At 42.9% G+C, this 22,380-nt stretch overlaps 1 protein-coding gene across 1 annotated transcript in view; it reads right to left on the bottom strand.

Annotated features, from left to right (window-relative positions):
* The window catches only part of si:dkey-91m11.5 (PH_BCR_vertebrate and RhoGAP_Bcr domain-containing protein), a 33,199-nt gene that overhangs the window by 8,316 nt on the left and 2,503 nt on the right, over positions 1–22,380 (bottom strand). Inside the window, exons 3-12 of the mRNA XM_030737223.1 lie at positions 9,309–9,490; positions 7,853–7,957; positions 6,025–6,210; positions 4,919–5,026; positions 4,628–4,688; positions 4,465–4,517; positions 4,235–4,375; positions 919–1,040; positions 445–610; positions 121–240 (exon numbers count right to left, since the gene is read on the bottom strand). Coding sequence (XP_030593083.1) covers positions 121–240; positions 445–610; positions 919–1,040; positions 4,235–4,375; positions 4,465–4,517; positions 4,628–4,688; positions 4,919–5,026; positions 6,025–6,210; positions 7,853–7,957; positions 9,309–9,490 — 1,244 coding nt within the window. The remainder of the gene's footprint in view (positions 1–120; positions 241–444; positions 611–918; positions 1,041–4,234; positions 4,376–4,464; positions 4,518–4,627; positions 4,689–4,918; positions 5,027–6,024; positions 6,211–7,852; positions 7,958–9,308; positions 9,491–22,380) is intronic.

The following is a 22,380-nucleotide window of genomic DNA, read 5'->3' as shown; positions in this document are numbered from 1 at the left end:
GGGTCAAAATACTGCAGTTTTAATCTATCACCAGCAGAGGGCAGTAAAAACAACAATAGAAAAAAAATATTTCCAGCAATACTTTGCATGAAAAATTCTTCCTAAGGACCCCTCACTCACTTTGCCATTTCTGTTGGCCACTCTGAATGCTATGTTGGGGGACATGAGAAGCAGCAGGGACTCTTGGTCTGACAACTTCTTCCTCAGTCGCTCAATCACCTTGGGCCCTTTGGTGGTTCTCTGCAGATAAACAGTCGAGTTAATGCACTCTAGGCCTTTCCAGACACTCAGTTCCATTCACATGTTACTCTTTACTTCCTCATTTTATTTTTGTCTTTGTTTGGTACAAAGCAGTCATCACTCTGGTGTTTCTATATGATGCAGTTTGTTCTAGTGTTTCATGCTGAACTCTCTCATGTATGTTTCTCTAGTGTTTCTTGTCACCTTCTCTCTTTGGATGTCATTCTTGATCTGGGAGATTTTGATCTTCATCGCATCGATCTCCTCATCCTGAACTAGCGGGATAGGGCTGGACTCACAGTCCTCGATAGACTGAAAGGTCAGGTCAGCCAGGGGGATGTACCACTTACAGTCGTACTGCTGCCCTTTCCTGTTGGAATACAAGACAGGGTCACAAATAAGTATATTTTTAAACTGCCTTTCTCTCAGAACTGATTATTATTTGTGTGAAACCAAAAGTACAGCAAACGCATTTAAGAAACTGATGTTGAAATTACAACTTCAACCTCTGAATACAAAAACAGTTTGTTCAAACTGAAATAGTTCTATTTTCAGCAAAGCAGATGAGACTTCTGGGAGGAGTCACTCTCATTTCCCCAGCAGGGGTTTAAACCAGTGGATGTTCCAGGTCACATGCCTGCATCTGTAACCTCAGGCTGAACGCTGACCCAGACTCACCCAGCAGCCTGTTTCTTCAGCTTGGTGCAGAGCAGCAGGTCGGTGAAGAGGAAGACGTGACGGAGTTTCCTGGAACCTTCCACCAGCTCCACCATAAAGCGATCCCTCAGTAGCTGACGGTTCTGCCAAAGGAAACAAGAAATCAGTGGGTACAAAATATATTACATCTCACCCAGTATACCTATAATATTCATTACTGCTGCAAGGCAAACAGCTGAGAGTGGAGTACAGTAGTGTAAGTCTGACATTGTTACTTAGTTCAAAATGGTTTCACGTTATTATTAGTGCTGATGCTCGTGAATACTTTTACACCCTGTGGTGCTGCTACTGCACTCAACCCAGCCTCAATGGAAACAAAATAATCACTGAAATTCAGTCACAGCAGACCCAAAACAAAGCATGTATGAAGCCAATTTAAAGGGAACGGTTCACCCCGAAATCAAACGTACATATTTTTCCTCATCTCTGCAGCAATATTTATCCACCTAGATTGTTCTGAAGTGAATTACCCAGCGCTGGAAATAAGGGCTGTACAGATTACCGCCTCCTCTTAAATATAATGGAACTAAATGAAGCTTGCCTTGTAGTACACAAAATGCCAAAAAATACATGAGAAAAACTCAGCAGTAATGTTTCTTTCCAGAAATCTTGATCTGGTTACTCAAAAAAGAGCTCAAAAATTTTGCTCTGGGCGGTTTCAACGTTTTTTTGTTTTTGTTTTAATTAACGGGGTAAGTGGAGGAGAATGGATGGATGTACTCAGATATTACTGCCAACCATATCACTGATCAAAAGCACACATCAAGTCACATCCTTTGGTGTTGAAAAGTGAAGCCAATGAAAGTGCCAAAAGCTGCAGTTCCTGCAGAGGCTGGCTCCAAAAGCCAGTTAGTCTGCACAGACTCCCATGTTAACATACACAACTAAACCACATTAATAAGCATCTTTACAATGTGGTACAAAATTGGTTTCACTCTCTATGGATAGTTTTCCCCTCGGTGGGAGAAATCTTTTCATAACAAACCCATTTGTATTTTGTTAAAGATTAAAGTTAGACCACTGGTTTCTTTGACTAGTGCATATAAACACAGGCAGTTTCCAGCTGTCTGCCAGGCCTCATCTCCACTATTTCAATTCACTCACCTGGACCTCTCAATTTTGATTTGATGTTGGTTTCTGTTGGCCTCATATTACTCTATTTTTTTTAAATCAAATAATATCTCTTGCTGTGTTTGTACTTCGGGTTTGGTGAGTGAAGCAGCAGCAAAAGATCAAACCAGGTGCCACTCCTGTCAGCTAAGAGCAGGAAACTGAGGCTACAATTCACACCGGCTCCAAACTTGGACAACAGAAGAGTGAAAAGATTTGGAAAATGTTGCCTGGTCTGATTTGGTGTAAACAGCATGGATCCATCCTGCCTTTTATTAACTGTCCAGGCTGCTGGTTGTGGTGCTAATGGAGTGGAGGATATTCTTTTGGCACACTTTAGACCCATTAGTACCAATTAAGCATCATTTGAATTCCAAAGCCTACCTGAGTATTGTTCCTGACCATGTCAGCGACCACATTGCATCCAACTTCTGATGGCTGCTTCCAAAAGGATAACACACCATATCACAAAGCTCATCTCAAACTGGTTTCTTGAACATGACAATGAGTTCACTGTACTCAAATGAGCTCCACAGTCACCAGATCTCAATCCAGTTGAGCACCTTTGGGATGTGATGGAACGGGAGATTCACATCGTGGATGTGCAGCTGACAAATCTGCAGCAACTGTGTGACGCTATCGTGTCAATATGGACCAAAATCTCTGAGGAATGTTTCCAGCACCTTGCTGAATATTTGCCATGAAGAATTTAGGCAGCTCTGAAGGCAAAAGAGGGTCCAACCTGGTATTAGCAAGGTGTACCTAATAAAGTGGCAGGTGAGTGCAGACAGTTCCTACATGATCTCCAAAACTGGGCAAATCACACCCAAACAAACCAATCTTAATGGATAAAAAGTTGTACAGGCTAGAGGAAAAACATGTAAATTTGAGTTGGGGGTAACTGTCTCTTTAAGCCTCTGATGCTCTGTGTTTGTGGTTCTTATTTGGCAATAGGTTCCGATATCAGAGCCCGAGCTTATGCTGTACAATGTGATGACACCAGCCTTTCCTGCAGCAGCATGCATCTGAATTCCTTCTCTTCCCTCTGACCTCTGGGATCAGGCTGTTTACAGTGACTCTGCCCATATGAGGCTCTGCCATCCCACACCAACCACAGTCTGACAAAAACAAGGAAATCACTGCAGCATGGTTTCCCTCTGCTGTTTTTACTCCCGCTCAGTTCTGGCAAGTCACAAACACGCTGGTGAAGGATTCAGACACGTTCGACACTGTCCTGGTTTCTGAAAGAGGTGGCAGGGTTACATCCGCTTATTGTTTTGTGACAGAAACAAGACCACAAACTGTCAATAATCCAATGGAAAAACAACAGCTGTCACTGCACAGAGTTCACACCCTTCTTATGCTATATGCTCCTGGTTTTTTTTTTTCTGCACTAAAATGACAACTGAAGCTAAACGAGCCTGCGGGTTTAAATGTTCCCCGTAATTACAGGCAGTCGCAACGCAAAACATCAACAATGGATGCACATTTAGTCACAACAACAACAACAACAACAACAACAACAAACCCATATTTTTAACTGATAGCCAAGTCATGGCCTGTTATCTGTGAATCTCTTTGGAGCCGTTCCAACTTCCTAAACAATATACAAAAGAATGTTCTGGAAAACTTTCTTGAATTTCACATCCTACCCTGGTGGGCAGAACCAGTTCCCAGGAAAACCAGAGGAAGTTCTCAGCTGGGTCATCTGAATCAGAGCCCTGAGGTGTGCAACGTGGGGGGAGACAGAGGGGTCAGGAAGCACTACTAAGCCCGTACACACCCAACACAAAAAAGCAATTTAGACAGTAAAGTTGATAAGGCGTGCTGCAGGGTCATTTCTGGGAAGCAGAGATGGACCAGCTTTTAGGGAAGGATGGGAGTGAGCACAGAGGTAATCGACGGATTTTCCTGGAGACCCCTTGCCTCCTTGCACAGCTTTGTCACGAGCTTCCTCTACGCTCCACTTCCTTCATGACTACATCAGACAGACTGAGATGAGTCAGCAGCAACCTGACACACCCTTTTATTGCAGCTTCCAGACACCTTGAGCATTTTACTGTCAGCACTCCAGATACAATGGAAATTGTGGAGGCGGAAATAAACCTGAATTTCACAATGCTGCTGAATCACTGAGAAAATCAAACAGAATTTATTCCGCACTGACCTCTCCTTTCTTAACTGTCATGGACTGTCTGCGCGGGGTGATCTCTTCATTTATACTGGACAGGAAGTTCTGGGAGATGCGCAGGGCGTCCTGTAACAGCGGATAGTCTGGGTGGCTGGCGGGTGTGTGCTTCAGTAGGTCCTAGAATAGAGAAAATATGACAAACTGAGACATGAAAAGTCTTCACGCACATCAAACGAGGCTCCAGATTAAAGCACAGATTAACTTACATGCAGAACAAGCGTACTGCGCGTCACCCTGTCCACAGGCTTGTAGAGAAGAGCTGTGGAGGTGGAGGAGGAGGAAGAGTCAGCTCAACAGGCCTCATCGCAGCTCAACTACTTCTAGCAAAATTAATGTGGAGGCGATGCTTTCACCTGACTCACTACTCACTTTCCAGTGAATATTTAGCCGACTGGTCTTTGCAATCCTTTGTGCTTCTGACTTTGAGATTCTGCCAGGACGTTAACACCAAAAGAAATGTTTAGAAAAAGGAAAAAAAAAACTAACTTGTGAAATCACAGTAACTGACCCACAGAACAATTAAAACAATCGCTGCAGCCACTCAGCTCATTACACTGTGAGGACTGCTGAAAACAGCCCTGTCATCACTTGTCCCGGGGAGCTGTGCAACATCAAACCCTTGCCTGCTGCAGTCCTGCTGCGTGCAGCGGGATTACATACCTCAGATATCTCTGCAAACTGAGCGTTTGCCTGGCAGCACTTGTCTGCCGTCTCCACAGCAACCTTATAGTTATCCACAAAGGCCCGGTACACTCCAAGCTGGCTGGCCTAAAGGGCACAAGCAGATAAAGCTTAGGCTTGGAAAGATTTTACTAGTCTGTTAGCACCACACTGTCACAGCATGCTGTGTTCAGGCACGGGTTGGCAGGAGTACACAGGGAACTGACACAGCTGAGTGTGATTCAATGTTTGCTCACGTGTTTATAGAAATCCCTGCATGTATGTGTCTTTAATCTTTGTCATCCAATGGCAAACACTGAGGTAGCTCTTATTCATTAACCTTCTATAGAGCATTTCGCACTCCTTTACTGCTTGTCATGTGGTGAAACGAGGCTTTTATCTGGCCAGGAGAGGACTCCAGGCAGTCTACTCAGATGTGCATGCAAGATCCACTGAGGATTACATTACAGCCAAAGACTCCCACCTTTCCCCCCCTGCAAGTCCCCCCTCTTTTAACGCTCATTAATGATCAAGGAATGACATTTAAGGAGCTCTATAATTAGCGTCTGAAAGTTACTGACTTGACGAATGGTGGTCTCTTTGATCAAAAACCAACATGCAATTTGGTGCCTGAAAGTTTCATGTTATTTGATGCTTGCTCTTTGTATCCAAAGGAGGACTGAAATCAGCTGAAAGGACAGACGCTCTAACTGACTTTTTTTATGGTAGCTAAACTCTGTTTAAACTGTTCCAAATCAAACAAATATTATAGGAACATTTCACTGATATCAGCTCATTGGTCACGCTGTATTTCACTGCCTTCAGACTTCTTTCATTACTTTATGTTTCTGCTGAATTCAAGTTAATTCAAGAAGCGGAAAAACAAGTTCTGGTTGAAACTGTGTCATGACACACTTTTTATTCCTATCTCATGAAGCAATCATCCATGCACAAATTAAAGGTGACAGTTTTCTTTTTTCCAGACAACACTGGCTGTACCAGTGAGATCATTATGACGGGATGACAGTTAACTGGAAAAGCAAAATACTCAACTTGCAGTTATGATAAAGATTTTTAGCAAACGAAGCTAAATTCTGCCTAATTACCAGCTTCTGGAAGAGGTCGCCCACACACTGCTGGTGGCTCCAATTCTGGACTCGGGGCAGCAGAGCATCATAGAAGTCTTTGTGGATCTCATGAAGCTCTGGCACTTTGAAGAAGATGGTCTCTATCTGCTGGATGGTCAGCATCGGTTGGGATGTTGTGGCTGCTGCCTTCAGAGGCTTCATGGGCTGGAAAAATAATCACAGTCCATATATGACCATTAATAAAGAATAACTGAAGGCCAGGTGAAATAGTTGCACAATTTCCAAGTTAAAACCAGCCTTAATTCTTGCTAAACAGCAACCAGAGAGCAAAATTGAAGACTAGAAGATAGTCAGTAAATGCTAAAATGACACATTTAGAGGTAGGGCCAACACTTTATGTGCAGTACATGAATATTCAGATGTGTGTTACAAAATATCACAAACTTTCCAGGAGAGGACATCCCAGCAAATTTACCAGACCATGCAATGCTCAGAGAAACGAGAAAAAAAAACCTAAGAGCTACATCTCAGACTCTACAGGCCTCAGTTAACATGTTAAATGTTTAAGTAATGGCTTGTTTGAAGGGTTTCCAGGGGGAAACCTCTTCTCTCTGGAAAAAGGAAAAAAAAAAAAAGCATGGCAGCACAGTTTAGGTTTGCAAAGCACAAAACGCCTGGAACAATGTCCTTTGGACAGATGAGACCAAAGTATTGGTTTTTGGCATAATGCACAGTGGCACTTTGGTGAAAACCAAACACAGCATATCAGGACAAACACTTCTCACTGTGGTGGAGCGGTGATAATTTGGGCTTGTTTTGCAGCCACATGACCTGAGCACCTTGTAGTCATTGAGTTGACTATGAACTCCAGTGTTATACCAAAGTATTCTGTAGTCAGATGTGAGGCCATCTCTCCAAAAGCTAAAGCTTAGCCACAATTGGGTCATGCAACAGGACAATGATCCCAAGCACAGCACAAATCTGCAAGAGAATGACTAATAAGGAAAAGAATCAAGGTGCTGCAATGGTCCAAAGTCCAGACCTCAACCTGACTGAAATGCTGTGGTCACACATCAACCTCAGTGAACTGAAGCAAACGCTGTAAAGAAAAGTGGGCCAAAGTTCCTCCACAACAATGTGAGAGACTGATAAAGTCAAACAGAAGTTGCTGCAAGCTATTGAATCATGCGGTGGTTCATAGAAGTCCTTGTTACATATATGAACATGTAACAAGGACTTCTATGAACTTTTTCACATGACTGTAGTTAACACAAAGTAAAAGTGGTCATTACACACACTGACTCATTAGTACCTCACTTTAAGGTTACAGCTGCAAACTTCAACCCATGTATGCACTGCTCGGTAGCTTTGTCTATAATAATACAGCATCAGTTTGTATAAATTACATTCATCTGCTAAATAACTGTTGACTATATTTTTTTAAACATACAAAGTACAATATTTGCAAAACTGGAAACTAGCATGACATGGAAATACTGAAGAAAAGAATAACAAATTTGTACGTGAGTATAACACTTGTTTAAAAATACCTACATTACACCACTGATTTTAATTAAGGGGGCCCTTAGGAGGCAGAAACTAAAATGGCTTGCTTAAGACAAAGAGAGACTGATTGGCTGGATAAAAGGTGACTATAACATAACTAAGGGTTTGTGTGAACTGCAAGTCAAGCAAAGCCACACTAATGGATTCCCAGAATAAAAAACAGCTGAAAATGAGCTTAATAGGTCCCATTTTGAACTGCTACTAAAATAAGGCTAAAAGGTTTTTTTTTTTTTTAAAGGGTTGCAGCCATCTCAGCAAACTGTTTTCCTGTTACACATACTATCAGTAGGGCCTCCAGGTGGCTGAGGTAGGTCTCTTCACTGGCCAGGATTCCTGACAGAACCCACTTTCTCATCTCTAAGCCCTTCTCCTGATCCAGCTCCACCTGAAACAAACATGGGGGGGAAAAAACAGAAGACAGATGGCAAACATGAGAAAAATGGCATTCACCAACACAAAGGGCTCAAGATCACAGCGTGATATGTAAACTCTTAATGTGTTTGATCTTTTTTAAAAAAAGCCACCCATGCACCTCGGCAAACCCCTGGCTGCAGATATTTTTGTTGTGGGATTAGAGGAGGCCAGATTTGTAGGAGAGTTGTAGGAGTTTCACATTCCAGGAGGCCTGCAGCAGAAACTCGCAGCATCTTAAGGAAGGCAAATGTGTTTCTGGTCCTGGAGGTGTTACTCCATACAGGTCAAAGTCACCAGTCGCCCCGGTGGGAGACATTATGTCAATGAAAAACTCACTGGAGCACTGACTGCATCAAGCTCTGCCATTATATTTTCTAAAAAAAAAAATAAAAATTGAAAAAAGGAAGAAGAAGCTGCAAGCTAAGTGAGCCCACCCTCCACCATGATTTAGGCTTTGAAGATCACCAAGTGCACACATCAGAGGATAAGAATACCACAGATAGGAGAGGGGCAGAGCTGAGGGGGAGGGGAGCTCCATCTCCTTTTAATATCTGTTTACCCACTGTGTGTTTGCTGAGTATGTATGGTCTTTTTCAGCAACGCCCTCCTTCATACTGAAAAGCACTCCCATCTGGGAGCTACATGGCAAACACGCAGTGTGTAGTTTATTGTTGGTGTGTGGATGCCTGAACTCGGGTAGCTGCTGTCAGTTTAGTGGCTAAACTGTGGGATGTAGAGTTTGGAAGTCACGGGCGTTTATTTAAGAAGGCGACAGGCTGTGACAAGAAATGCTCTCAAGATGTATTATGGGAAACACAGAATCACACTTTTTTAAGAACTTAGTGGAGACTATAAGTGGGCATATTTATTTAGCGCTACAATATTCTTAGTAACAATGATACTCTTTTAAGATTACCATAATGCCCCTGTTGAGTAGGCCGACCCCTCTGCACATTATATTATAATACTGGCATTGTGTCAGATTTCGAATACAGTCTTTGCTCTTCCAGCATAAACCAGCAAAATGCAAATTCCTCAGCAGTTTCCAGCACGCTGATCACTTATGCGCACATGCAGCATGTGGGAGCAGAATCACAAGCAGCAACAGGAAAACTGGAATTAAATGAGGAAGACTTGGGCTAACTTAGTGCAGTAACGTTAACACATCAAAAGATGATAGAAGAAGTAACTCTTCGACACAGACTGAGAAACTACAGCTGCTAAATGCATTTGGAGAGAGGACAATGAAGGAGAGTGAGACAGCAAAGAGGAGGAGGCAGCACTGTTAACGTGTCTAACAGGCTGTCTGTAGTTGTAACTACCGACAGCGTGGACTCCAGAGAACCGGAGGACTGCTTGTCTCGGTTGTTCCTGCTTTTGGAGCGGCGCCGTGGCGAGGAGGAAGGAGATCCGGTGAAGGACAGAGGGTCGTGGTGAGGCTGATGCTCTTCTGAGTGCTCCAGGTCATAGCCGTATGATGGAGAGTTTTCATTGTAGGAAGCCTCTGTGAGAAACAGTCAGACAAAGCACAATAGTCACATGGTGTGCTATTAAACTGTTAGGCCGTGTAGTTAGCGCAGAAAAGACATCATGAGAGATGCAGCAAACTGGAGCATCAGTCTTTGTCGATTGATAATAAAGTACATGGTGCTAACACAACCATCCTGGACTTACTAGGCAGATTAATGAGATGCCAGTACCTGCCACTGTTCACGTCTGTGTTACTGGGAATGATATAAGACATACAATTAAAGCCTAAGACAGAGACCAATAAAAACTCCTTTGTAATGTAACAAGAACCCATATAATATCCTGATAATGCATTTTACCATGTATGCTGTGTTCACTGCTGGATTTCCAAACATGCAAATTGTTCATTAAGCCCCAAAAGCCTGAGGTTCATCGGGCTATTTTATTAAGGACAAACTGCTTTGGTAAAATGGAACTTCACCTGAATTTTTAACAAAACATACTATGTATACGATGTACAGCAATCTCCATCAGATATTTCCAGTAGCTACTTGTGAGACACCGATGAGGAATTACGATTCGTTCCTCCAACAAAAACATTTCAATTCATTAATTTTTGTGGCGTGCCTTAACTGATCAGCCGCCTTCAGGTGATGCCAAAGAATCTTTATTGGTTTAAGGCCAAGACTTTAACTTGGCCATTACAAAACCTTGAATTTAGTTTTTTTTTTTTTTGTTTAGTTGTGTTTATCAGCCATTCTGTTAAATTCCTGTGATGGAGCAGCAGGTATTACAATAAGTAATGAGCTGTCTTTCCCTGCTATTTATCTTTGTATTAAATTCTCTTTTAATCTTCATAAAGCTGTTACCTACACAAATCTCCCATATAGCCAGTGCCAGCCACTGAGGGCTCCTGCCAGGTGGGTGGATAAGCCGGGGAAACTGCAGGAGCAACACGCGAGCTCTGCTCATGCCAGCCTTGTTACACGGTGCCTCCTTCAGCTGTTTAGTGCTGTGTTCAGGATCGCAGAGGATTTGCTGTAGCTGGGCATAATGTTCACTAATCGAAGAGGTCAGAAGCACAGTTCTTATGGTAAATCTGCAAAACAAGGCTGGCTGTCATCATGTGAATCAGAATGACAGCCTGCGGACAGCATGTGCCAGGAGAGGGAAGATGCAACAAGTGGCAAATTAAAGGAAAAAAAAAAAACCCTAAAGCCATTATAGTATTGTACTGATCACCCCCTGAGAAGCACTCCTGTGCTACATTGCACTGATTCTACTGACGTCTTCAAATTCTTCCCTAATTTGCTGAGATCCTGGAAGCGATCACACCAAACCTGAATAGAATTGTTGTACCACAGAAGAAAGGTGATCACTCTGGACACTGTTCTGATTTACAGTGTGCCACGCCTGTCCTTTAAGCAGACAGGGAGACCCAAACCAGCCGAGCCAACAGACTGCCGCCCACAGCATAAGATGTTGTCCTCCATGTTCCTGCGATTTCAGACTTTTAAGACACCTCGAAGATGAGAGCAACAATGTCTGGATCCTCTAATTACTTTCAGTCACCCATGACTCACCAGCAGTTATCATTATTTTTATCATAATCATCCTTTTTAAGTATGTGGAAGATGGAGAGCAGAGATTCCTATCAGCACTACTAAAATACAGTAACATTATAAAGGCGTTATTCATAACAGTTTTAAGGCTACAAGATTGGTTTACCTCAGCTTGAAAACAGGAAAGAGAGGATTCCGGAAACTGAGGGAAGATAAAGACAAGTTTCCCTGGGGAGGCCTGGAAGACAAGCGGACTGACAGGATGACATCCGCAGAGGCTGTGACAAAGGCGTCAAACAAACACACTGGGACCAGCGGAGACAGAGAGCTGCAATGAACTGCTTGAGGAAGAAACTACCGCAGTCCAAACAGCTACAGAGCCCAGGGGGAAGTCCATGGGAACGGCCACTCTGTGCTTCAGTGAAATTATAGATCGAGCCCGGGAAAGCATGACTAACACATCCTGTCTCTGGCTGCAGCTTTGGTGCCACAAACTAATTAATCTAAACTGAGAAACAACCAGAGCTTAGAAAACACTCAAAACGTGAACAAGTAAACAGGAGGACTTTAAATTGTTCTGAAGCTTTAAATACGAACTTGTGTCACTTATAGGAACATTTTTAAAAGCAACAGACTGACTTGGCTGTGGGCAGTGTGAGAAAGTGGATATCACAATGGACCCTTAGCGAGTGCTGTTGTTCTAGCAATCACAAGGGCTGATACGGTGAAGGAAGTGTCCAGGAAAGTTTGTCCGGAAAATTCTGCAATTTGTCTGCTTCAGAGCGGAAACAGGCTCTCTGCACAAGGTCATCTTTTAACAAACGCTTCCACTCCTAACACACACATTCATCTACAGTCATGGCTATCTACATTCCAGCTAACACTGAGATGTCTTTTATAATTAAAGACTTCACAGAGAGCCCACACTTTCAGACGTACATGGAAAAGGATTTGCACAATTTCCAATAAATCATTGTGACTCAAAATGGACGTCTGTTTTGCTTACACTAAGAAAAACCTAACTGTCAAACAGCCTTTTAAAAAGGGTTGAGCAAATAAACCGGAGTAAAGGCTCTTCTTTTACAGCAACAAACTACCTGCGAGACTCAGTCGTTAAACACAAGTATCTAATCAGCCAATCACATGGCAGCAATTCAGTGCATTTAGGCATTTAGACATGATTAAGATGACTTTCTGATGCTCAAACAGAGCATCAGAAAGGTGATTTAAGAGACGGCTGGTCTGAGCATTTCAGAAACTGCTGATCTTCAGGGTTTACAGAGAATGGTCCAAAAAAAGAGAAAATATGCAGTGAGCAGCAGTCCTCGGGGTGAAAATGCCTTAATGATGCCAGAGGTCAGACTGCTTCAAAAAGCTCAGATCACCTCAAACTGGTTCGAGGTGATCTCACAGGAATGTTTCCAGCACCTTGCTGAATATTCGCCATGAAGAATTAAAGCAGTTCTGAAGGTGAAAAGGATCTAACCTGGTACTAGCAAGGTGTATCTAATAAACTGGCTAGTGAGTGTAGGTTTTAAGAACTCTGTTCAATTTTCAAGATTTACTTTTTTTTTTTTTTTATGTAAAGTCCATCCATTTTTAAGCAGAATCCAAAAGCCTGTTCATTTTATTATATCCCTCACAATCCAAGAAATAATACTAAGGGCATGACCCGGATGTCCTTAGAGATAGCTGTGCTCGTGCAAACAGATTAACTTCAATCCAAAATGCCTGTTCAAACTGTACAATCTGAAACTCAGCAAAACAGAGAGGAATCTTCTCTAGATTTAGCTATTACTGCTTATGTTTCACGCTCTAGCAAATAGTAAACTGAACATACAGTAAACATTTCAGTTGATTTACGAGAGGATGTTGGAATTCAGAGTGAAGGAACAATGTTCTTATTTTATTATCAACATCTCAATATCTTCAAAATTACACAACACAAGGCATCACACATGCAGCTGGAGGGTGGCAAAATAATCCTGCCATTCTGTCTCATACCCAGCAAATGGTTTCAGCTGTGCAACAGAGCCGTAATAAATACATACTAATGACATTACATAAGATTGCTGAACCCGACAGCTGTGGTCGCGAGCTGTGGATCAGACAGAAGCTGATTTCCTTTTGGAGCATCTCTGAAATCTGTAATCCCGCATTTGTTTGTTTTTTAAGAAATTTCTTTGGCTCCTTGAATCAAAGCAAATCATTTAAAAAGCATTATTACCTATTAGTACACAACACAGAATGTTTTCGTTTCCCACACCAGCAACCTGAGCACCACCTAAAAATAGCCCTCAAGGATATATAAAAGGGGCTTGGCCAAACAACTGTCAAGCCTGCCTCTTGGGGAATAATCAGTCATTGTGAAGCACTTTTTCCTTCCTGCAGCATGTAAACAAGAGCCATGCACAGAATACAGTCGCAGCAGTTTAATACCACACAGACACGCTGGATATCCCATTGATGACAAAGCAAAGACGCATACTAATCCTAATCCATAGAGATGAACTACGGTAAATATGCAGGGAGGGAGTGACAGATGTGCAGCAGAGTCTTTGCAGCAGCATCAGGAATTCTCGGACACAAAAATAATCATAATGGTCTCTTTTTCACTACGCAGCAAACACAGCATAAGACAAGAAGGAAGTCTAATTTGGGATGGTTTCATCAGTGATTCTGGTTTTACATTAAGAGTGAAAGTCTGTGTTTGGTTTCCGAATAATGGCTGCAGTTTTCACACGGTCCCTTTCAGGTCACAGTTGTTTAAATATGTGAAAGGATCCGTTTGCTGTTTGCCCTGGAAATTATAGCTATTCTTACATCTGCAGTAACTTCTGGAAGCACATTTCCCTGACATTCGCTGTGCATACGCAGAAGCCAGAGGAAGTGAGAACAGCTGTAAGGCCCCAAGGTAGGAGCAGGTACCAGTGGCAACAGATATGACAGAAACAGCATGAAAGGAGGAGCTGGTGTGGAGGTGGGTTGCAAAGCAGTTTGCAGTTGTGCAGCAATTGTATGCACGCTAAAGCAGCTCAGATAGGACGCACTACATGAGATAGCCAGTTGGACGAATATCAGTTGAGGCATCAGCTGATGTGGGCTGGAACCGAGATGAGCTGATCTGTTGTTATTGTGGATGAGCTTGACTGTGATCTGCATGAAACTGAGGTCGTGCTACATCTGTTTAAAGAATTACAGGTATAATATGAATTCTATGTAACTGATGGGGAAAATTATCAGACAGTGGTTCCCAAAAATAAAACTCAGAGAGCAAAGAGGGCTATTGATTGAGCCTTGGAACTGAATCCATCCTCAATTATTGCTGCCTGATGTGAACATATTGACCATCCACCAAAATCTCAGTCAGCTGATGGACAGAATTTAGATCACAAGCTCCCATAAATAAACCCACACATAGCAAAACGCATTGATCGATTTGGCTCAGAAAAGGCCGGAATTGAAATTTTTACAGTAAGCGTCTATAATTTACTTCCAGAGTTAAAAAAGACACGCTGAAGGGCGGCCTTTCTGTCACCTCTCTAATGGCCGTATAGATCTGGAGAGGAAAGTATCACTTCTAGAGAAAAAGCAACATAAGATGCCAATGTGAGAGGTTGTTAAAAGCTTAGCACCACTTTATGGCTCCGGTAAATGGATTCTCCTCCGATCTGTGGAGTCACCGGGGAAACAGCGGTGACAGGGAGCACAAACACGGGGGCTGGCTGAAGGGTGACAGCTTTTCTAAGAGCTGATGTGGTGACCCCTTGTAATCTCCCCACTTCATATAAAGTGTGGAAACTGTGACGGACTGTACAATAGCCGGTGACACTGAATCATCAAACTATAAATTGTAAGAGTTTAATCTGTCTGTCACAGCAGACCATGTAATGATGTGAATTTCCCAGCTGTGGGATCAGTAAAGGCTATCTTATCTTAATATCACACCCTGGTAAAGACTGTTCAATTTAGCATCACTCACAGGACCCCAGTTGAGTCATTTTCTCAGATTTGACACCATACAGCAGTTTTCACACACTGTGCAGTCCACACTGTGAGACATAAACCGACTTTGACGAGTAAAATTAGCAGCGTGCCACTTTATCCTTATACTGCAACACATTGGGGGGAAAAAAAACCCTTAAGAGATCAGATTTTTAAATTTATGAGGTTTGGAGATTAAAGTAATTCGTGGGGGGAAAAAAATATTCCCATCTTTATAAAGATCTTCTGAAAAAGTGTTGAGCTGTTTGTCAAAGTTAAAATGCTCCAGCATTTAAAAGCCATGTTTACAGTCTGGTACAAAAAAAAAAACCAGAACAGTTTTGGACTCTATGGGCAGATTTTACCTTCGTAACAACTGTTCAGTGGGTGATTTTTGTTTTTACCATTTGAATTTGTTCAAACTTTCTGACTTTCTGAAAAATTTTTGAGGTTTTTCATGTAAATGAATTTGCCATTCGAACTGTAAAACCGTTATCCATCACACCGTCAGCACATCTGGGCTTATGCGGAGTGCCTGCTGGACTGGGAGGTCCTTTAAACCACAGGCCTGTTGAACACAGTGAGGACCATCAGCGCTTGCCTCTGATCTGTTGTGGGGCAGCCTAAAATTAGTGCCAGTCATTGAGCGGTGTAGGTCAGAACTGGGCCGCCAAGCGCGGCACACCTACTAATCAGCGCATGTAGAAATAGCTCAGGGTGGACACACTACAGCTTGTAATGTGCTGCATAACAGAGGGGGCGAAAAAAAGGCCCCAATAACCGTTCCAGCCTGTGTAAATAAACACACAATGGTGCAAAGGCGAGCAGTGGCTACACAAAGGTTAGCTTCACTGCAGCAGCGAGGAATACCTAACATGACACAGTATTTATTTCATTTGCAAATTATTATGAATTTTCTAGTTTTGAAAAAGTATCATTTTTTTCCAGCCTGGCCAGAGTTTAGGATGATAACTTCACGTTTGTGCGTTGCAGCACACACAAATATAACTGCTGAGATTGCTCGTTATCAGCAGGTGATGAACAGTTTTCAGAATTTTAAGCAGTGATGCGACAAAATGAGAGTGACCTCCTGGTATAATGAAATATTCATCTGCATGTCTGAACAGAATTAAATATTAGTGAACGGACCTCACCTGATGTGCGCTGATGTGACTGGCCAGAGGTATTCTGCCTAGCAACACAAGTTTTTACAGCACATTTGCCTTAAGAAGGTAAAAAGGTGTCTGAGTGCAGGCCCACACAGCTTATGATACTTTGAAAACTGTGGAATCATTTGTGTTATCTTGCCTTCTTCATAAACAGAAATCTGAAGTTATGAATTGGAAGTGTAGAGTTTAAAATACATGGGAATCTACCCAAAACACAAGAGCCTAATTAACAAAGGTTTTTGGAGCCTGAGTCAAACATGAGGCTGAAGTTTCTGATATCTCGGCCTCTTCTGCTTCAGCAACTTTGCCACAGAACATTTTGCCTAAAGTAAACTCTTGATTTTAGGCAAAAAGGTGACACAAGCACCACGGGTCAGGGCTGTTGTGTTGTCATTCAACACATTACATTTCATTAGCCATTTCCCCCCCACACACCCCAACAAGCAGCTGAGACATTCCATAAACACTTGGCCTGCCAGCCAGCCACACAGAGGGCCCTTTGAGGAGAGCTGAGAGTGCAGGAGCTCAGGGCTGAGGCTGAGCACGAGGGAGGATCCCTGAGCCCGAGGAGGCTCATAAAAACTCCAAAGATTTTCCTCTGCATGTACGTTAGTAACTGCACAGAGGAGCTTGCAGGAAAACCTAAAGTGAACTGTCTTGCATAGTTTCTAAGCAAATGGTTTTGTTGGGTTTTCTGACAGGAACAAAAGGCCATTCATGGCTTTTACTGTGAGAGCAGCTGCCGATGCCTGGCCTGGTGTACTGATGGCCTGCCAGCTTTTGACCACTTTACCCAGTACACTGCACAGAAGAACAGGTGTCTCACTTGCTCACACACATACACACACAAAGGCAGGCTCGGCTGCCCTCAAGAGCTGCCAGCGCTTCCTCTTGTAGGCCTACATTTACTTAAGGAAAGGGAGAGGCTTAATTCTTCAGCTTCCTTAACCACCAGACCTCAGATGTTGATATCCAGGTACAATCACGGGCCTGTCTGGGCTTCCACAAGGGACCTAAAAAATTCACGAGTCTACAATTAACCAGGAGGACCAGTGTGACTCCTGCTGAGGCAGCAAGTTGTGGTCTGAGGCATTCACACGCGTGTTAGTCACCTTTCAGACAGACACTCTCTATTAATGTCACAGCCCTGCCAGACAGACTTATCTATGCTCAGAAACCGTGCCATGTCCTGACTGAGGCAGGCTCAGGCTAAAGCATCCTAAACGACAATCTCCTGATTTTTGCAGCGGGATTATGATTAAACTAATGGGAGATTTATTATTTTCCCTTTTGGCTGACCTTTTCTTTTACGCCCTCTCACTGTAACACATTAACCACGAGACAATCTACACGCCCAGACGCTTCTTTAGCCACAGGCATGTCAGTGTCGTGATGATAATTAATTATGGCAAAATAAACCCATAAGAGAGCTGGCCTCCTTAAAGGTCCACAGCTAATCAGCAGCTCTATTCACAGTCAGGCTTGACAATTGGCCTAGATAACAAAAACCAGGAGACAACACTTATTTCTTCTATTCATAGGAAAAGGTCCCCAGAGATGCCTCAATTTTAGGCTGGCCATTTCACAAAGATTTCACAGCTGAGACACAGCGGGACAAGCATGCGTTTGTTTAGAGGAGTTCAGAGGTGGCACTAATGGTAAATCCCTAAATTTTTCCCAGGCAAAGGCAGACTGCCACCACAGCATTTCCACAGCAGCAGCATAGACCCTGTGAAATGACACGGTGACAATGTGCAGAATATAAACATGGATGCCAAACATATGCGGTCTAATAGTTACAGAATGTGCAGTTAACTGGACCATAAAGCGCCTTAGCAACGCTGAGGTTAGGTTAGCTTTATTCAGTCGTTTCAAGAGATTTCAGTGAACGCCACGGTGCTTTATGAGAAATGCAACAAGAAAAACACTTTCCAGCAGCTCCCTGAAAGTCATAAACCACAACAAAGAGAAATTTATTGCAAAAACTCAACTCAAACCAGCTCCCTGCCCGAGAACTAATCTAGCGACGTGCAAAAATAAATAAATAAATTACAACATAAAATCCAGACTTCTGGTAATCCACAAAGCAAGGTCTGCATGACGCAGCTTTGCCATTATGTCAGCAACTGAAGACAAAGCGGCACTTCAGACACTTTCCGTAGCAAAAAGTGTCAAACGGGACAGAGTGCATTTGAAGGGGAAACAGAAAATGTCAGTTGACTGGTCATGGGATGCACTACTCAGCAGAATTGTTAGCATTTTGAGTTTTTGATTTCAGTTCAGTTTGATTTCAGCTAGAGTCCAGAGTTTTTCTAACACTTAGTTTCAGGGGTTTTTTTTTTTGGTTTTTTTTTTAAGTTTCAGCTTTTTAGTTAACTCCAATAACCTTGCTGCTCAGACCTGTGAGTCAGTTTGAATTATCCTTTTTAATCACATACACAGTAGGAAAAAGAACATCTCAAGGCACCTTACTACCATATGTCTACGAAGGTTTCAACCACATCTCAAGGACTATTGCATCTCTAAGACATATTAAATCTCTTCAGATGTTTAGAAAAAATAGCAAATGAACCTCAAACATAGACTGCATAGAAAAGATGGAAGCAGCCACTGTGATGTCACTCATTAGTTTGTGGACTACCGTTTTAAAGCTTCGGATATGGAATTTTGGTTTCCTGAAGCCAGAAATAACCATATTTGGGCAAAAGGGTGGAATGCCAAATTAGCAACTAAGGCTAAAAAAAAAGTACCATTAATTTTATTTTTCACAAATGAAATGTGCCTAATGTGTCTAAATCGAAATAAAACAGCATTTATGCCCTTTAGTTTGTCTTATAGGGAAACCTGTAATAAGCTACCACTCTGCTAATACATGCTGATTGGTTGGTTATAGCTTCATAGCAGGATGTACTCTCTAAGTCTAAGTCAGGGATCCTCAAATCCAGGCCTCGAGGTCCAGTGTCCTGCAGGTTTTAAATGTGTCTCTCTTCAACACACCTGAGTCAAATATAGAAGTCATTAGCAGGACTCTGGAGAACTTGACTGCATACTGAGGGGGTAATTCAGCCATTTGATTCAGGTGTGTTGGATCTAGGGACACATCTAAAACCTGCAGAACACCAGACCTTGAGGCCTGGAGTTGAGGATCCCTGGTCTAAGTAGTAACTACTAGTGCTCGTTTCATGTGTGAAACCAAAACGGTGGCTGCCGTAAACTGGCTAATGGCCCTGTAAAGTCCCTAAAACTTACAGAAGGTATTTTAATACCTTCAAATGCTATAAAAAATGTAAAAAGGTCAAGATATCCATTATCTTGACCTTAATTATGAAAAAGTATATGACAAATTTACCCAGGGAATCTGGCACAGGGCTTGGGCTGTATTCATTTTTCACTCTGGCTAAATAACAGACAGCAGGCAAATAAAGCCAACAGTGTTCACATCCATGTCAAGTGGCCATACAAGGAACAGCAGTTTTTGGGACTGGCTTTATTTTTCAGCCCTCGAAGCTGCCACTTCCCCTTGACATCAAATTGTTTTTGGAAGCTCCAGTAGTTCCTAAGCTGCATCTGCACAGAGAGCAATTTGCTCTTCATGGATTGCTGTGAAGCTCACAGCGAATCACTAGCAGGTATTCCAGGATCCAGTTGCCTAGGTAACCCTCTAATATGTTTACTACCCTCTCATATGAAATCAGCAGTATCCTGTGCTGGTATCTGTTTCAGTCTTCACCTCAAAGTTGAGTAAAGTTTTATCTCACGACATCCTTGTGTTGCCAGCGGTTTTTTTTCACCCATAGTTGCTCGAAGTCCCCAAATGCCGTTGACTTTCCGTAGTCTCCGTTTGCCACATTGCTACAAATTGCTTCCTGTGTGGACTCAACTTTAAAGAGCTCTGTTAATTTGGTGTGAAGCCCTAGCGAGGTCATCAGAGTTGGTATGGGGTTCGTGGCGTGAAGAGCCGCACAATTCTTACAGGAGTGGAAACTCCAAGATCACTACTTATAGTGGGACGGCAAAGACAATGATGCCTTTTGGTGATACAGTTCATACACTGTAGAGAACTTTTTTGGCCATACAGAAGAACACTATAGGTGGGTGAAATTGGTCGTAAAGTGGCTGGCACACCAAAACACCTTGTGATTGCTTTGGCTGTTAGCAGATCGCTGCATTCACCTGTAGTTTGCATGGAAGATGCTGACTTTTCTGCAAACACTCGCCGACTGACCACAAAGCAGTAGTGCAACTTGACAAAGTGCAAACTGGAAATGGAGAATGTTCACCTTCAAAGTAAAAGTTGTGCTGAAGTCAACATTTTTCAAAAGGTGCAACTTTTAATTTAGTTTGGGTTGCATCCTTCGGAGTTTCCCAGCCGCTTAATGCGTAGTTGATGAGTATTTGCAGACAAGGCAGCAGCTTCCATACAAATCACGAGCAACAACGGCAAATCTGCTAGCAACTAGCGCAACGCCAATTGGGTTTTCGGTGCAGCCCCATACACATCTTTGCAACCAATTTCACCTAGCCACAGCAAGCAACCGCAAAGCAACTACTCTGCAACTGGTAGGGAAATACAAACTTTTCCATAATATCCATGGTAACCAGGGGTTCCCGGACTAGTTTCTAGGCCTCCATGATTGGAGCTTAGCAGTTGACTTCACAGTAACTGCCAATAATCTCGAGCAACAACTCACAACCAGTCGGGGAAGGAAAGGAAGGAAATTTTCCCCTAGCAACCAGTGGTTGCCAGGCAGTTGCTAACTGGTCTCTAGGCCTGTGTGACTGTGGCCTAACAGACACACTGGTTGTATGACTGTGTGCAGGGAAGCTGACCAAGTTTAGGTTGTGGTAGCCACCCTTCCCCACCCCTTGGCTCTGCCCCTGTCTACACTGCCACAGGCACTGCCCCTGAAAGATGAGGGCATTTTTATCTGACAAAAAGGATATAACAAGAATATGATTGTTGCATTTTGAGAGTTGGAAGATCTAGCATTTAAGGACTAAAACTCGGCCTCTCAGCCATTGCTGCATCAGTTTTGCAACCTTATTTATTTTTTGACTCATGCAATACTAAATTGCCTTAGTGCAGCCTTAATGAGTATTTATTTGCTACTGTATAAATAAATTTAACAACTATGACTTAAAAAAAAAAAAAAAAACTGACTGGAGACATCCTGACAGTATGCTTGCAAGTACTAAGCGACACATGGCACAGTGGACTGCTGCAGACCCAGATCGAATGGATTTGTACATTTCAGTCCTCAGCAGCGCGCTAGCTTTCACTTGATGCTGATTATATCACAGACTATCTGCTCGTTTGTCGCATGTTTTTTGTCAAAGAGCTTTGGACCGAATCACCTTATGTAACAAAAACACACTACTCTGCTCATCTGCTTAATCTGACCCTGAGTGGATAACTTTTTTTTTTTGGGCAGAGGCACACCGTTTTCTAGCTCCAATCCTCCAACAAGCACTCTATTTCCCAATCTGTCTTGGGTGAAGATTTGGCCTCAACCAGCGATGATTTGTGTCCTTGTGTGTCTTTTATTATGACAAATGTTCATGCAGAGGAACACTCGCTCCTACGTGCCATCCTGTCCTTGGCATTACCAAGTTACCCCAACCACTCTCCTCATGCCTCTTAACAATGTTATATTGTTAACATGTCAATACCGCCGCTCATTGAGTGATTCTCCTATTGTGCTCGCTCATAACAACAGGAAACACTGATGGCAGGCGTTTTGATTGGAAGCCACATGACACACTTAAAGCCCCTCGATCCTCCTTGCTGAGTGAGTTGTCAGGGCTTTTTTCCAACCCGCCACCCGTAACAAAGAGCCTCCCTAAATTTATCACGCTAGACAAACCCCTTTAAGTTAATTACCCCACACTAAGGACAACAACGCTGATGTGTGCTGACACGAAAACACTCAGGGTGGACAGGGCCGAGCGACTGGGAAGCCTGGGGGGCAGGTACTGTCTCAGCGAGAGCATCTCTGCGAGAGTGCTGCAGCACTCAGCGGGCAAAGAGCAGAGAGGGGTGAAAAAGAGAGGGCCTTCTTACAAAGGATAAAAAAAAAACCCTGCTCAAAGACATGCAAAGGGGTTGTTGTTAAAGATCCACCCACGAGGGCCATATTTTGCTTTTTACAAACACCCTGATGGTAGCTGATAGGCGAGAGTTAACATTGCTCACACACCCGGTATGGATG

The sequence above is a fragment of the Archocentrus centrarchus genome, chromosome 9 (genome assembly GCF_007364275.1).
Source record: "Archocentrus centrarchus isolate MPI-CPG fArcCen1 chromosome 9, fArcCen1, whole genome shotgun sequence".
NCBI classification, from domain to species: Eukaryota; Metazoa; Chordata; class Actinopteri; order Cichliformes; family Cichlidae; genus Archocentrus; species Archocentrus centrarchus.
This window is presented reverse-complemented; position numbering and strand designations above follow the sequence as displayed.